This window comes from Zonotrichia leucophrys, chromosome 1, assembly GCF_028769735.1.
Source record: "Zonotrichia leucophrys gambelii isolate GWCS_2022_RI chromosome 1, RI_Zleu_2.0, whole genome shotgun sequence".
Taxonomy (NCBI): Eukaryota; Metazoa; Chordata; class Aves; order Passeriformes; family Passerellidae; genus Zonotrichia; species Zonotrichia leucophrys.
This window is the reverse complement of record NC_088169.1, coordinates 9,740,673-9,756,933: the sequence shown is the minus strand read 5'-3', so window position 1 is coordinate 9,756,933 and position 16,261 is coordinate 9,740,673. Positions and strand designations below refer to the sequence as shown.

The 16,261-nt window shown below is 35.8% G+C and overlaps 1 protein-coding gene across 1 annotated transcript in view; it reads right to left on the bottom strand.

Annotated features, from left to right (window-relative positions):
* Window positions 1–16,261, bottom strand: part of CFAP47 (cilia and flagella associated protein 47) — a 259,907-nt gene that overhangs the window by 212,795 nt on the left and 30,851 nt on the right. Inside the window, exons 22-28 of the mRNA XM_064710667.1 lie at window positions 14,075–14,225; window positions 12,297–12,397; window positions 11,038–11,197; window positions 6,324–6,516; window positions 4,766–4,975; window positions 1,857–1,929; window positions 1,624–1,710 (exon numbers count right to left, since the gene is read on the bottom strand). Of these exons, the coding sequence (XP_064566737.1) occupies window positions 1,624–1,710; window positions 1,857–1,929; window positions 4,766–4,975; window positions 6,324–6,516; window positions 11,038–11,197; window positions 12,297–12,397; window positions 14,075–14,225 (975 nt within the window). The remainder of the gene's footprint in view (window positions 1–1,623; window positions 1,711–1,856; window positions 1,930–4,765; window positions 4,976–6,323; window positions 6,517–11,037; window positions 11,198–12,296; window positions 12,398–14,074; window positions 14,226–16,261) is intronic.

Sequence of the window (16,261 nt, the reverse complement as noted above, 5' to 3'; positions counted from 1 at the left end):
GGACTATCAAAACAACTGGAACCAATCCATAATTGGGTTAGTGACTGTGTCTCACTGCTATCATATTGTTATTACAGGCTACATTCCCTGACATTCTCTCTTCCTGAAGTTCCAGCCATGAATAATGTGAATAAATTCAGAATTTTCAGGAGTTTCCATGGCTTCCCAGTGGTAGAGGAAGAGGGAAGGGAGAACTGTAGAACATTGGAGGAAAACACCTCAGCACACTTGTGTCACCAATGACACACCAACCTATTTACACCACATGTGGGGATTTTAGTATATTTTTCTGCCCAGAGCACCATTTTCGTTGATTGCCTGTTTACTACTTATACTACTTATTCTCAGAAATAGTAAGTTAAAAGTCATTTCAATCAAGATGGCAGAAAAATTTATTTTCTGCTAAACTCTTTGTATAATCATCAAATTAAAATATATAATAACAATAATCAGAGAACAAATATATAAACATGCCATGTTTGCAGAGGGTTTTTTTGTTTTGCAAAGTATGTGTCATAGCTAAATATTTCTCCCATTTATTAAATACTTGCTCAAGACAGTCTTAGATTTCATGTTAACTTTTACTTCTGAATTCCTATCAGTCCTATGTAAGGATGAGTAATTTCTTCTGCTTTGGATTCAAGGGAGCAAAAAGAAAGATTTAAAGTAATATCAGAATTATGTACTTATGCATTTATTAGAAATTAATGCACTTTCATATGTTCCATTTAAGGGAATCTGTGCACACAGTAAATTATTTCATAAATGACAATCATATATCTCTTCAGTTTTCTTTTACAGTTACATTTAATATTGATTTAGTATAAAAAATGATTGCCTGTCATCTTTCAAATGTTTTCCGTAAAGCAGCCAAATCCAACATTATCTATTCTCTAGCCAATGTTCACTCTGTTTTAAAGCAAAAAAATTCATTCTTATTTAGGACTAAGTATGGGCTATGTGAATCAATCCTACTGACATTTTAGACCTGAATTTAGAAATGTAAAATACTACAGAGCCTAAGTGCATTGGGTTTGTATGGCCAGGTTTTGGTAGTGAGGGGAGCTACAGGGGTGGCTTTGAGAAGCTGCTGGAGGCTTCCTCCACCTCCATCAGAGCCAACAGCAGCCAGCCCAAAGACTGATTTGCCACTGGACAAATCTGGGCCAAGTAGAAATGGTGGCAAAATCTCTGTGATACCATACTTAAGATTTTTTCTTTAAGTTATGGCACAGATATAATGCAGGCAGAGAAGAGGAGAGTGAGAATCAGTGAGAATCTTGGTCAGCCCTGCAGACCAAGGTCAGTGCAGAAGGAGGAGCAGGAGGTGCTTGAGGTACCAGAGCTGGGATTCCCTTGCAGCCCTTGGTGAGATCCTGGTGAGGCAGCCCGGGAAGGGCACAGGGGTGCAGAGATTACCTCAGCCCAGAATGGGGCACAGGGGTGCAGAGATCACCTCAGCGCAGAATGGGGCACAGGGATGCAGAGATCACCTCAGCCCAGAATGGGGCACAGGGGTGCAGAGATCACCTCAGCCCAGAATGGGGCACAGGGATGCAGAGATCACCTCAGCCCAGAATGGGGCACAGGGGTGCAGAGATCACCTCAGCCCATGGAGGAGACCCAAAATGGGCACCGGGATGCTGAGAGGAGGCTGTGAACCCATGGGATGCCTGTGGTGGAGCAGGCTCCTGGCTGAGACCTGCAGACCTGTGGAGAGAGAAGCCCACCCTGGAGCAGGTTTCCTGGCAGGACTTGTGACCCCTTGGGGGACCCAGGCTGTCCTTGAAGGACTGCACCCCATGGCAGAGGACACAGCAGGCTGGGGAGGACTGCTGCCCATGGGATGGACTCACATTGGAGAAGTTCATGGAGAACTGTCTCCCATGGAAGGGAGCCCATGGTGGAGCAAGGGAAGGACTCCTTTCCCTAAGCAGAAGCAATGAATTGTGAGATGAATTGACCACAACCTCCATACCCCATTTCCCTCCACTGCTGGGGAAGAGGTAGAGCTAGGAAGGAGAGAGGGGTGAAGGGAAGGTGTTTTTAAAGTTGTATTTTACCTCTCATTATCTTGCTTTGATTTTTTAGTAATAAATTTAATATCTCTAATTTGAGTCTGTTTTGCCCATGAGGGTATTTGATGAGTGATCTCCCTTCTATTTTTATCTCAACTCATGAACATTTTATTATATTTTCTCTCCACTTTCCAGTGGCAGAGGGGAGTGACAGAGAGGCTTTGGTGGGTGCCTGACATCCAGCCAGGGTCAACCCCTGTGGAGTGTTTATCTCCTGCTTTGAAATATGCCTAGAACTAGTTCTGCTTAGCAGTTAAGGCTTTTTTTCTGAGAAAATTGAAAAAGAATATTGTAGAATACAATATTTTACCAACCTCTGAAAATCTTGACTTGCTTATTTTAATAAGAATATCCCAGAATACAGAATAGGAGTTGAAGTTCAAAAGTTTAGTTCAAATCATTTTAAAGTACACATTATCACTTTGAAAATGGAAATATAAAGAGAGAACACCTGAAAAATTAATACATCTTCAGCAACTGATACTGTGAGATTTCACGGCCTATTAAACAGTCCAGGAACTTTTTCAAGACCAGTTTGCCTTTATAGGTGTTATAAAAGGTTATAGGTTTCATTGTTTTATTACTAAAGATCAAGAAGACCCTGAAATCTTGTCTTTCTAAAATACTCAAATTAACAAAGCAGTTTAAATTCATTAGATACACGGTTTGAACCAAATTGTTCAAATGCTCAGATAATTGGTTGAATCAGGTTTGAACACGTTGCACAGGGCTCCCATGGGGGCTGGCAGGAATGAGGAGAAGATATGCAGAGAACAAGAAATTCCAGCTCCATGGTATTACAGAGTGCAATATCAAAGCACATATAGTACCAGCAGTGTTATCCAGATTTGGATTTATCATAGAATTATCATGGAGATTATTAGAAGAAGAAGGAAACAGTCAGTCTCAGTAACTGAGACATTTCTAAGTGAAGAAAAGAATTATTTCTGGTTACAATAAAAATAATTTCACCTGAAAGCCAATACAAATAATATTCCCACACTGACCAAAGACACACCCATAATTATTTCATTTCTGATGCTGTTTTGCTCAGGTTTTCACCTGCTCCTAAAGCCACCCACAACTCAACTGCCTGTCAGGAAATCCCATACACATTAGTAACTGCTGTTATGAGTTCTGTCCTTTAACAGATACTTTAGTTCTACATTTTAAAATCCAGCAACAATTCTGAAATTATTTGGCATTCCAGAGAATGAATTTTTTCACCCTCATGAGCAGGAATGGCTGTTAAGGTTATTTAGATGACTTTTATTTGCTATCTTTTTTTAAGAAACACATTCAGTTTGCCTTTAAATTGAGGGTCATATTCTTTATTTCCTTTTAATGGCAGATATAGAAAAGATTTTATTACACAGGAGTAATTTTTATTTCTCTATAACAAGATCTGAGAAGCTGCTAGTGCATCATATAAAAAGTTATTAAAACTAAATATTGTGCCTGCTCAGAAGCTACATTTCAGATTTGATCATAAGCTTAAATTGTTCTTTTCTTGTAATTACAGCAAGCTTTAGCACATTTATGAACCACATCCCACACAATGATTAAATCCTATAAATAAATAAAATTAATGACAAATAGATTCTTTGCTGACAATGTATACAGAAAAATATGAAATATTAACCCAGAGAGCAGCAATAACCTGAATATCCATAACCCTTGCATCAAAATAATATAAAATTTAGTTTTATATTTGTTTAAAAGCCCATTTTAAGCTGCAGATGAAATTATTTATCTCTCAAAATAGTTGCTTTAGTCAAAAAAAAACTAAGTACAGGACTTTAATACAAACAATGCCCATCTTTCTTAATCTTGCATTCACCCTCTAATTCCATCCCTGACAGAGCTGAAGAGATGAGTTACCAGTAGATATGAATGAGATCTTGAAACAAGACCTTAAGAAGGACACTTAGATGGATTTTACCTAAGAGACCTAAGCTGAATTTTTTAGTCTTGAATGTAATTCAGTTGAAAAAAATAAATAAATGTCTATCTTTCATTTTCATTTTTTTTCACAGGATTCTTGTGGAAAATGGAAAGTTAGAAACTTCCACAGACACTGAAGAGTTTGATCTGCAGCCTTGGAAGAAGCTTGGATTGATGTAAAAATAAAGTACACAGACATTAAGTAGAAAAATCATAAACTTATGTTTCTATAGTTGTAAGTAAGAGTATGCCTTAAGTAAAAAATTGTATTAATAAGATGGTGAAGGGTTTATAATGCAGGGGTGTTATTGTACAGAGTAAGCTAAGAGTTTAGAAGTTACAATAGAAGCATATTTGTGAACATGTAATAGCAGACCACTGGATAAAAGTATCTGCAGTGCAGCAGAATTAGGTAAAGGTGATAGGTTAGAAAAGCAAAATAAACTTTGTGGCAACTGTCCATCAGATTAGAAAGTTCTATATTGTCTTAGAATGAAGCACTTGTGACTACTTTGAGCTATGGCTGATTGGCTGCTCCTTTGAAATCTCACAGCCTTTGAGACTGAGGTTTACCTGAGCAATAAATCATTCTTAGCCCAACTGTGGTCCCAATTCTTCATTAAAAGCAGTGATAACAATAGATTCTTGTGTTCCTTGACCCAACTCCTGTGAGTTCTGTGTTTTATATCCAGCTTGGCCAGTCTGGAACCTTCCCCCAGGTGAATCTGAATTGCACACTTTACCTGTTATCTTCTTGGTCAATAAATAAGATTTCCCCTAAGAATGACATTGGCTTTGATGAGCTGAAGCTGATGCGGCAGGTCATTTCATTAGCTGTGCCATCTGATGAAAGAACAACATTTTCTCCCTCTGGGAACTCCACAAAAAAAGGGCAAGTCCTGGTACCATCTGCAAGTTCAAGCTCAGGAAGTTTAACTCTAATTTGTGAATCCCTGTGTTAAACATAAATAGTAGGTGCTTGTGGTCACAGGATTGCAGTAATCAAGTTAATTCATAGATTTTCACATTCACAAAACTCTTTCACAGCTGAATACAGAATAACAACTTTAGTTCTCAAGTGCAAATCAAATGAAACTAATTTAAAAAATTAAATTCTTCCATCATTTAGATGCTAGTTTCTTTTCTTTGTATGTATCTGAACATTTTATGCTGGCCCGCAATATCTGAACATCCCAATGAAATTTCTACTTAACTGTACTACAAAAGGCATAATGAGTTTTCTGAAACTTAAAGCTTTCACTAATGTTTATTAAATTATACTATTGCACAATTAAGTTATAAAGTTATAAAACAGAAATATTAAGGGTAAATTTGTGAAGATGCTGAAGACACTTCATTATGTAGTTATGTAGTTCCAGGTTTCAGCTCTGAAATAAGAACAGCAGTCACTCCAGACCCATGTGAAATCCCTTCAGTTCCAACCACTGAGCTACTGACAACAGACAAATCACTTGATAAATCAGCACAACTCAAACAAGACAAGACAGTAATAATTTGAAGGTAATTTCATTAATTTATAACAAAAGGAAATTTTTGCTGTAATTCTAGTATTGAAAAACATAGCAAACAAATATCAGCACTCTTTACTAATTACAAACAGCAAAGCTAAATCTTGGAAATTTGAATAGTTGCAATGCTAAGTTATACCACATTATATAAAAATTACAAAAAGTCTGTTTTAGATTCAAGTACCAGGATGGAGTGAGTGATCCACAGACAAATAAAAAATATATGGATTTCTTATTGAAACAAGGGGCAGGATTAAAACATTTCTGCTGTCCTTTTCAATAAAACCTCACCTGAAAAGAAGGAAGGAAAAAACCACAAAGAACTACAACCCCACCAACTGTTCAATTAACTAAACCTCAAACCAGTTGAGTAGAAAAAATAAAATGACAGAAAGATTTCATGTTACCACAATGTGAAAAATTAGAAATAATATTTAAAACCTTAGTATCTGGCTAAAAACAACAAAAATCCTGGTAAGTCTCTTCTTTGAATATTTTTGTTATCCATAGTAATATTCTATTTCTGGTATAAATTCATAGAGTGAAGATATCAGAATTTACACTTCACAAAGCAGGTATGTTTGAGGAAAAAACATGGGCTGGTTGAAGATTTAACAGTATTAATTAATTTTCTCTTAAATATACAGATTCTTCTGCTGAGCATAAAACTAATACTAACATTCACAAATAAATAATAATTCACTTTCTCAGAAATGAATGAAACAAACAATTATTCATGATTTCTGTAATAAATATACTTTGAGATTTTTACCTTAAAAAATCCTGCGGAATGATGGTGACGTCTGCTTCAGTTTCCACACCCAGAGGAACTGGCATCAGTATTAAAAAGGGGGGATGGAAATCCATTTTTGGTGACCTCAGTGTGCCAGACAATGTTAGTATGTATCGTGCTGGATTATTATTTAGATGCAAGATTATTTCAGATGTATATGTCCCAGGACAAGCTGTTGAAAAGGTTTAAAAATATACATATAAGTTACCACAAAAACAGGAATGTATAAATGTATAATAAAGGAGTATAGTGAGAGATTTGGGGTCGGAATTTTTGTTTGCTTTTTTTTTTTTTTAAATTTAGTACTGCTTTCTTTCTCAAAATGTAGTTTAACATAACATAAATATTGTAGGAGAAGAGTGTTTATTAAGAAAGCTCAGAACACTTGCCTTTAGCAAACCAGAAAATCACTTTTTTTTTAACTTGCCAGAATTTTTCTAACTTGAATAAATTAGTTTATTGCATTAATATCCCATTATATATAATACCAATACAACAGCAGAATTTTAAGAATTGCAGTCATACTTTGAATTACACTAATTAACACAGTGAATGCATATTTTATAAAGGAGTAACTATTGGAATCATCTGCCAAGACAAGGAAAAGTTGGTACCTTTTAAGAGTGCAATTACACCACTTCAAAGATGCCTCCAAAACCTACAGAGTAGCCAAGCAGTCTCACACAAGGCAGCAGGAGGTTCCACCCTGCACTCAGAGCATCTCCCATTTCACAGAATCATTCAGCTTGGAGAAAATCTTAAAGGTCATCAAATCCAACTGCAACCCTCATATTGTCAAGTCCACCAAAAAAAAAAAAGGGAAGGGATGGCCAAATATTTTTCTCCACGTGCTCTCTACAGCACAGCTGGGCATGACAACAGCAGGGATAGATTTCCTTGTGTTCTGCCCCTTCTCAGGCACCTCGCTCCCTGCTGCAAGGCAGTTCTCTCTAGGATGGAAAAACACTTTTTTTTTTTTTTCACTGATACAGGGAACAAAGTACTTCCTTCCACAGCTGTTAAACTATGAAAGTGACATTCCAAACCATGCAGTGCCATCATCTACCCAACTCTCTGTCATTCTCTCCTGCTGAAGAGCTAGCAAAATCAGCAATTTTGAGGGCAAACTAATAAAAACTCCTGGATTTAGAAATAAATCTGCAATAATGTGTTGGAAAACAACCCAAAAATTTTCATTAAATTTTTGAGAAAAACACCTTTTCCTTTGATTACCCTCAATTAGATCAGTCTGGAAACACTTTCACCTAATAATAAAGATAGCAAAAAGAAATTTTGTATTTTATGTGTCTGCATGATCATCTACATGTCACAGAACAAAATACACAATGGAGTCTTCTGAGATTATCTCAGATCATTACTTTCACAGCCTGAGAAAGAGCTGTCAATGTTTACATACAAAAAGAAGAAAATCTAGTGTCTTCAAAGTCCTTTGTCTTTTTCCCTTCCTGTAAGAGCTAATTTCCTAATGGAGATGACAAGAGAAGAGCATCATGGATGCTGTTATGTCACCAGAACATGACCTGTGGATCCCTTCATTCAAACCAACAAACATGAAAATGCAAACTGAAAACCAGCTCTAAGGGGAATCTGCTGAGAAAGCATCAGAAAAAAAATCCTGGAGATGGATGAAGAGCCAAACAGGGTATTTCTTACAAGCTTGTAAGAAAGGATGTTCTGTACAAGCTCCTCCCATGTACCACAGCTGAGCTGTACCTAAACCATATTTCTGGTGTCCTCTCTTCATCCACGTGTGTGACAAGGTGAAATGAAAGGACATAACCAATAAATACCATAGGGATGGAACACAGGGAAAGAAGAAAAGTACAGGAACCAAAGAATGTGCATTTTTCACTAACTCACATTTTAAAATATTTGTATTAACCACAGTTTCAAAGTTAGGCAGTAGTAGTGTTAAGTTTTTCTCATAAAAACTTTCCATCTATACTTTCCATGCCAGAGAAACCCTGGCTCACCCAGAGAGCAGAACAGACAGTGCCCATCCTGCATCACTGATCATTCTGTGTGTGGATCCACACATTTACTAACACCAAAATTCAGTATAGTATCCAAACCAATAGATTATTGCTTATGTCAGAAACATCAGGATAATGCAATACCATGATCATTCTAAACAGATACAAAGACAAAAAAAACCATGAATTCTGATATTTATTAAGATTTGTTCGTTAGTTTGGAATATCTAGGACCAGTGATTTCAGGATATTTCATGTTAAATAAATTACATATAAATTAATGAAAATTATGTCCTGAACTGACAGCTGAAGTCAAGAATTTGTTCTACTCCTCACACCTTTCATGACTGCTGTCAAAGCCTGGGCTGCTGCTACCATTCTGAGATACCACCATTAATTTCTAGTCCAGCAGATGTGAACATTTTCCTTAGGGATTTTTGATGGTACTTAAAAATTTGTCAATCTAAATCTGCCAAGGGCTAAAAAAATCTGTAGAATTATATGGGAAATATTTTCTCCAGGAATATTAACTCTATATTTTCAGAGTTTATGAGAAGAAAGGAAAAACATGCTCTGCTCTTCTCCCCCTCTTAAGTTTGTATTATACGGTTATGCAGTTCCTACATTTGTCTCCCAAAAGCACATTTTCAGTTTAGTTGGACCTTATGATAATTCAGGTGCTATTGCATTATATCCCTTCAACATTAATAGGTACCACTGAACAATTTGCATACAGTGAAATACAGACTTCAAAGCAGAAAAGCCAAAGACAGCTACAACTTACAGGTATCCTACAAAAAAAATAAAAAAAAAAAAGCTCAGAAGTAAAATAACAGCTTCTTCACAGAATTTAATATCTTGATGTTGCAGAAAAAAATTTAAAAAACAAAATACCACACAATCAAAGTATCAAAGTTGTCATTTGTTCCTATTACACAATTATCACATCGTAAGGGAACCCAAGAGCACAAATTCCATGTAACTTCCTTTGCTGCAGATAAGTTTTTTCATATGAAAATTAGACATAGTGAAAAATGTTTTTAGACTGTTTATGCATTATACTATGAAACAGCAGAAGAGGATCATATTAATACATCTTCAATTCTTGAAAATCTCTGGTTTTAGAATAGTTTTTAATAGGTAGCATGATTATACCACCAACTTAAACTCTTTCATTTAATGAAACATTGCATTTTATTATAGCATTTTGTACTCTATCATAACTGCTGCAGCATATTTAAATAAATTACCCTAATGCACACTCAAAGTTCATTTTACAGTTTGTTCACCCCCCCACATACTACAATTTTACAGCACAAGCCTTTGGAAGTGATTAGCAGCCCATGTTCATTAACCAGGTGTCCTGTGTGGGTTTGCATGTATCTAATGCTCTCTTACAAAAGAATAATGATATGCACTGAAGGTACAGCATAAATAGGATATAAATCATAGGAAAATACGTAGAACATTGAATTAAGGGTAATTGATCTTTACAGTTATTTATGACTTTCTGTAAACAAAAGATATGGGAACACAGCAAAAATACAGATATCTTCAAATTACAGTAATTTATCAGTCATATATATATATATATATATATATATACACATCTGCATTTACACAATTTATCCAGTAATTCAAAATATTGGCTTTTTTTTATGCTGTTCTCTGCTTCACATTCTACAACAAGCAACTCCAAGCAACATGTGCAATTAAACACTGCTCTTGCATACTCACAACATTTACAGAACCATACTTAATGCACTTTTCTCAATTTATCATAGAGTCATGGCAAGAGCTATTTTTCTTTATTTTTATTAAATTGTTTCCAGTTCTTAACTGAGGTTGGAGATTTCAGCGCTATGATGAAGAATAACAGCAACCTCTTTCTTTAGGACAGGGATGCTCACTTGCTGACTCAGCACCAGATCTAACTAACACAACAACTTTCCTTCCCCTTGACAATGCTGTAGCCCCAAAAGCACTGCACTGAAACTGCCAGGAGGGTGGGGTTCTGTGGGTATCAGCTGCATTTGCTGGTGAGATTTAACAGCTCAAGTACAGTGTTACACCCTATAGATCTTGGATATCACTGTCTACTTTAAACCCTTGGTAGGGAAAAAGTAGAATCTTAATTTTCCAATTCTTCTATTCCTTTTCTGGAGTTATGTGGTTGATTATCATCTTCCCTTATTCTTCCAAGTTTTGTTAGAAATCTATTTTACAAATTTTATTTAGGGACTGGTTGCCTGACCAGCCTACTCCAAAAAATACCACAGACGAATTATTTTAAATCATAATGAAGCAGGAAATTTCTATTCTTATCTAAATTATGGCTATTTAGAGTAAAGTTTAAAAGCATACCAAGTACTATGAAAAGCTTTACTACCCAAGTCAGCCAACCTAAATGCACCTGAAGTAGCAGCACTGAAGATGATACACCTATACCAGTTCTTGATGCTTTATGTGCGAAAAACCTGATGCTTTCTATGTGCAAAGCAGACTTTTCAAATAATGCAATTTCAAAGACAGTGATTCTATGCTTTTTGTTAGGTCTGCAGCTGTCCTATTTTCTCAGAACCAAAAAAAAAAATCTTCAGTTGATCAAAATAAGTACTACTATTGATTCATCACAAAATCCCACTTAAACATCCCTGTGCAAACGGCCAATCTGTAGAAGAATTAATGGCATTACTTACGAGGCCAGAAGGACACAGCAATGCTGACTTCTTGTTTTTTACAAACACGTCCATGCTTCTGACTAAATCTGAAAACACCATCTTCTATATTTTTGTCTACATCATCAAAATTCAATTTCCACATTACATCCTCTCTTGCGAGACACTTCAGGATAAGGTTCTGTAAATATTTTCAGAAAAGGACAGATATTGAGAGAGGGAAAGCAGCAAACACTGCGACACTTTTCACATTGCTTTCTCCTAAGCATTCTTTGTGCAGACACACCAGAGGGAAAGCAAGAACAACTCAGTTTATTACATCTGTGGGGTGCAAAGGTGAGCATGTCTGTCTGCACAGACTACATCTTCCCACATTCACCACATTCACCAAGAGAATACTGTCTTTCCAGAAAGGAAAAACCTCATTTAAGTGAGGTAAATAGATCAAGCATCACAGCGGGAGTGCTCAAACAAACAGAATGAGGACTTATTCCTGATAAAAATGAAGCACAGTAAGCACTAAACCCATGGCTCACATATAGACTTACAGGTGGAGATGTTGAAAATGGAAGAATTTCAGAATAGATTTTCAAAACCCATTCTTTCAATTCAGTAAGATGACAGAGGAAACAAAAAAAATATAATTAAATTTCTTCATTTCAGAGTTACTCTCTCAGCTTTTGAAACACGCCTAGCTAGAAAAATGCCTTGACTTTGTACTATCATTGATTTCTGAATGCATTTGAAAAAGCATTTCAAGTGTTTTCATCATTGCCAAAAATATTTTTTTCCTAATTTCTAACTGAAGTCCTCAGGTATTAAAGACAATAAATTATGTTATGATATGTTTTGCATTCATACATATTATCTGTGTTGCAAATATTAAATTTAGTGTCCTTTTGCCCCTATTAAGCCCTAAGTCATGACAAGGAATTTTTTGGGAGAGTGTCAGTTGGCACAGTCCCTACCATAAAAGCACTGGGACAGCAGTTTCACTGTTTGGCACAAGGCACAAATCAGTTGCATCCTGGCCCCATCACTGTCTCATTTACTGGTATAGGCAGATGCAGAAAATATTCAGAATTATACTATTCATATTCTTTATTAATTATACTATTCTATTTCTTACACAATTTATGTTCAATTTCTCATAGTGCCCACATTTTCATATTGTCAGAGTTAGCACAAGCCCAATTTTAAATTTTGGAAAAAAATTACAGTGATTAAAAGACAAACACGAAATCAAAAACTGAACAAAATGACAATGCCAATGTCATTACCTGAGAACTCACACTCCTATCAGCAGTACTGGAACGCATGTCACTCAAATGTTCTTCAAATTTAAATTCCATTGAGGAGAACTCCATCAGTGGTTGAAGTCCTATTAGAGAAAAACAATTTTAAATGTTTACACAGCATCATTTGACAAATATTTTCTCAAAGTACCTCTATAAAATTATTGTTTCTGTACATGTTTAGGGAAAACGTTTCTCCCCTTTTTGATCCTCCTATACTATATACATTATTACTATGATTTAACTTATTATGACTATTTAGTGACATTAAAATTATTTAAATTTTATATCTACCAGAGTTATAGCACCTTTCCATATCACAAGAGCCATATGATCTTCCTTCTGCAGATGTATGCACTTACATTTCTGATAGTAACCAAGACTTGGAAGATTTTATATAAAACAGCATTTCTCCTAATTTCATAGAGCTTCAACAAAAAATCATCACAATGTATGAATTTTTAAAATGGGAGTTTAGAAAAACAGAGATATGTGTTCCCACAGCCTCATCTTACTTCTTGGAAACAGCCCTGGAAATGAACCAAATGAACCTAGCCAGCACAGAGAATCCTTTTATTAAAATCTGCATGTCTGCTCCATTCTCAGCAGTGAGCAATTCTCTTGTCCCTCTAAAAAACCCAAAGAATTTCCTAATCACATGTATCACATTATGTAAACAACAATATTATCTGTATTTCTCTAAATCATAGGCACATAAACATGCACTATACATTTGTGACTTGAATTCATATTTTCATTTAGTGATGTTTTTCCTAATAATCTCAAAGACATATGTACACTCACCTTCATTCTATATGTTTTCCAATTACATGTATTTTAGAAGCATTTAATGTGAATTTCCTTTCAAGACAATACCTGAGAAGGTCTCTCAGATTTCTTTGAAATTTCAAAAGATTTCAAAAGACTTAAGAGAAAAATGAAGGGGAAAAAAAATCAAATATAGACAAATCCTAATAAATTTGAATTGCTTTTACCCCACTTTACATATTTAATTGGCCAAGCCTTCTTAAGTGCTCCCAAGAGATTTAAACATTACACAAACATCATTCTAGGAAGACACTCTGTACTTCACTCCTATCTCAAATAAAAAGTGGTTATAAATTAAAAACTGAGATTAGGAAAGCCAGTGTATTCAAATATTCACAATTTATAGATCTACATGACAGTAAGAATAAGACAGAAGATTAAGAGAACCAGAAATTATTTCTAAGAAAATCAGACGAGAATTATATAAGATATCAATTTCTTTGCTGCAGGCAAATGGCCTGCATCTTTGGCTATTAACAACCTCTGACAAGCCAGATGGGATGAGGGACATTCAGAGGCATTTTGAAAGAGTTTTAGATACAGTTAGAGATCCTAGTTTTGACAGGAGAATTCTACAAAAGAGTATGACTATTCTACCTTTCTACACTTCCCAGAGGAACTGTTTTAATTACTGGGATTTGCATGACGTAGTCTAGAAATACTAATAAATTGACAGACACAAAAAAGAGCTTTGGTAAACTATTTTTATATTAGACAAATACAAAAAAATATTTTCTCCCCATCATGATTAGGTATAGAAAGTTCAGCTTCGAGCATATTCTAAAAACACGAATCAAAACTTGAAAATTTTGCAAGTTTCCAAGAAATGTACAAATTACACAAATTCCAATTAAGCATCCATTCTCTGCAAAGCAAAACCATCACTCCAGGTCTCTGTATCCAGCAGGTGTGTAAAGGAGGCCGGGCTCACCCACCATTGGCCCTGACTCTGCAGACGGGCAGGGCTGGGCTCTCCGGGGGAGGCAGGGGCGCGGGGGCCCCGCGTTTCAGAGGCACCGCAGGAGCTGGAGCTGGGTACGTGGCCCGAGGAACGGCAATTGGGAGAATGAAGTCATATGCTGCCACCTAAAGGGAAAGAAAATATCGTGGTCATTTTCCCAAAAAAATCATAGGTACCTCCTGAACTATCTGAGTGGTTTGGTGTTTTGGCAGAATTATTGCAATTCTGGATTAACAGTATTTTCATTTATTCAAACTCAGAATCAGTTCTCTAAGTAAGCAGTGCCCAGGTATTTTTTTCCCCATTAAGGAAAAGCTCTATGATCAAAAGTATCAGGTTTATCAGCAGAGCTACAGACAAGGCTTCTGATAAGTCACAGTGTCATGTTCCACTCCTGCCACCCTCATGAATAGAAAAAGATTGGAGCCATGGCCCAAATGCAGAAGCTCATGTGAGCAAAGAGGAGGGAAAACAAAGCTACATCAGTTATGGAAGCCCTTCTCAAAGGCTGTAGAGCAAAGGTCAACCATTACAGTACACCCAGCATAAACAAAATGGGCTCTGAGATCAAAGGTGAAGTATCAGTTAAAACTGAGAAACCTTGGGGAAAAAAAGTCTTAAAACTTTTGTCATGAAATGCCACTGAATTCTAGAAGTCTAAATTCCAGTGCTTTTGATGCTCATTTTATCTGTGCTATCACATCCCCAAGTGGAATTTCAAACATAAGAAATGGTGTGTTTTGTACAGAATCTTCTTTTTTTACAGACTGGGCATCAGAAAGGCCAAATTTATTTCAGAAAGCACATTTAAAGAGATTTCTTGCCTCTTGCTCTGTCTTTTCAAGGACCAACACACTAAGATAGTATGTTCTCCAGAAAAAAGGTATGGATAACCTTAATAAAGGTAATGGAAAAAACCCCAAAACTTCTGCACTAAAACCACAGTTATAGTCCTTCAAATCCTGTTTTCACCTTGAAGGCCACAGAAATCTTAGAAAGGAATTAAACCTATAAAATCTTCATGCTGCTTAGAAAAAGCAGTAAAACCAGCTATATAAAGATGCTATGAATCATTTAAAAGCTTTCAAAACCTGCAGAAAATAGTGCATCATTCTTCACTTTCACATCTCTGATAGCAAGAAAAATATATAAATGATAGGAAAGAAAACCAAAAGTGTCCTAAGTCAAGGCATGAGGCACAAATCCATCTGTAACTCTTACTGAGAAGCAAGCACACAGCACTGGGAGTGTGTGGAGTTCCAGCAGGGTCTGTGACACATAATTACACACTTCTGGACAGTGAGGTGTGTGCTGAGCCTTGTGCAATGTTTTGTCTTTCTGTGCTCAGCTCACAAGGAAAGCGTTGAATGAGGACAAGTTTTGCAGCAAGATTACCACAGTCCCTTGGTTTATATTGATACTTCAAATCTAATCATGATTAGATTTTATAATATACTGCCTTTTCAAAATTGACATTTAATATTTTTAGTAACTAAAACTCAAGATATGTCAAAAAGATTGAGTAAAAATCTCCTGCTTTGAATTATATACTCTTCTACTTTTAATATCTCAAGTCACCCACATAAAACACTTCATCAAGTTACATCTTCAAAATACGTTCTTGTAACAAAGCTAATTTTGTTTAAATTTGGTGAGATTAAAATGTTTAGCCTATTACAGATTTCACAGCACAGGCTGTGCAAAGGAGTGCAGTCTAGCACAGCAATTGCTCTTCATCAGTGCTGGTATCTTTAGGCCAGACTGCAAAACATGGAATCCCTTTTTCTTTCTCCTAAAGTAGCAAATCAAAACCTGTTTTCATCCCAACTAACAAGAAAAAAATGGTTTCTTCTTACTATTCAACAAAAGGGTTATTTTCTAAGAACTGGCAAACATAAGCAAATATGTGAAAGACTCAATTCACTACACAAAGATCATGATGTTCACTGAAAACTACTTTTGCTATGAAGTACAATGGTACAAATTCAAGGCCAAGATAACTCATAGAAATGTATTTATATAATTGAGAAAAAATCATAGATCTTTTATTTTATTCATAAATTAACTGCCCATTATGCAAACTACATTACAAATGAAAAAGCCTTTAAAAATTCTGTGTAAGTAGAAATCAGATTATAATACATACACATATTGCTGAAAC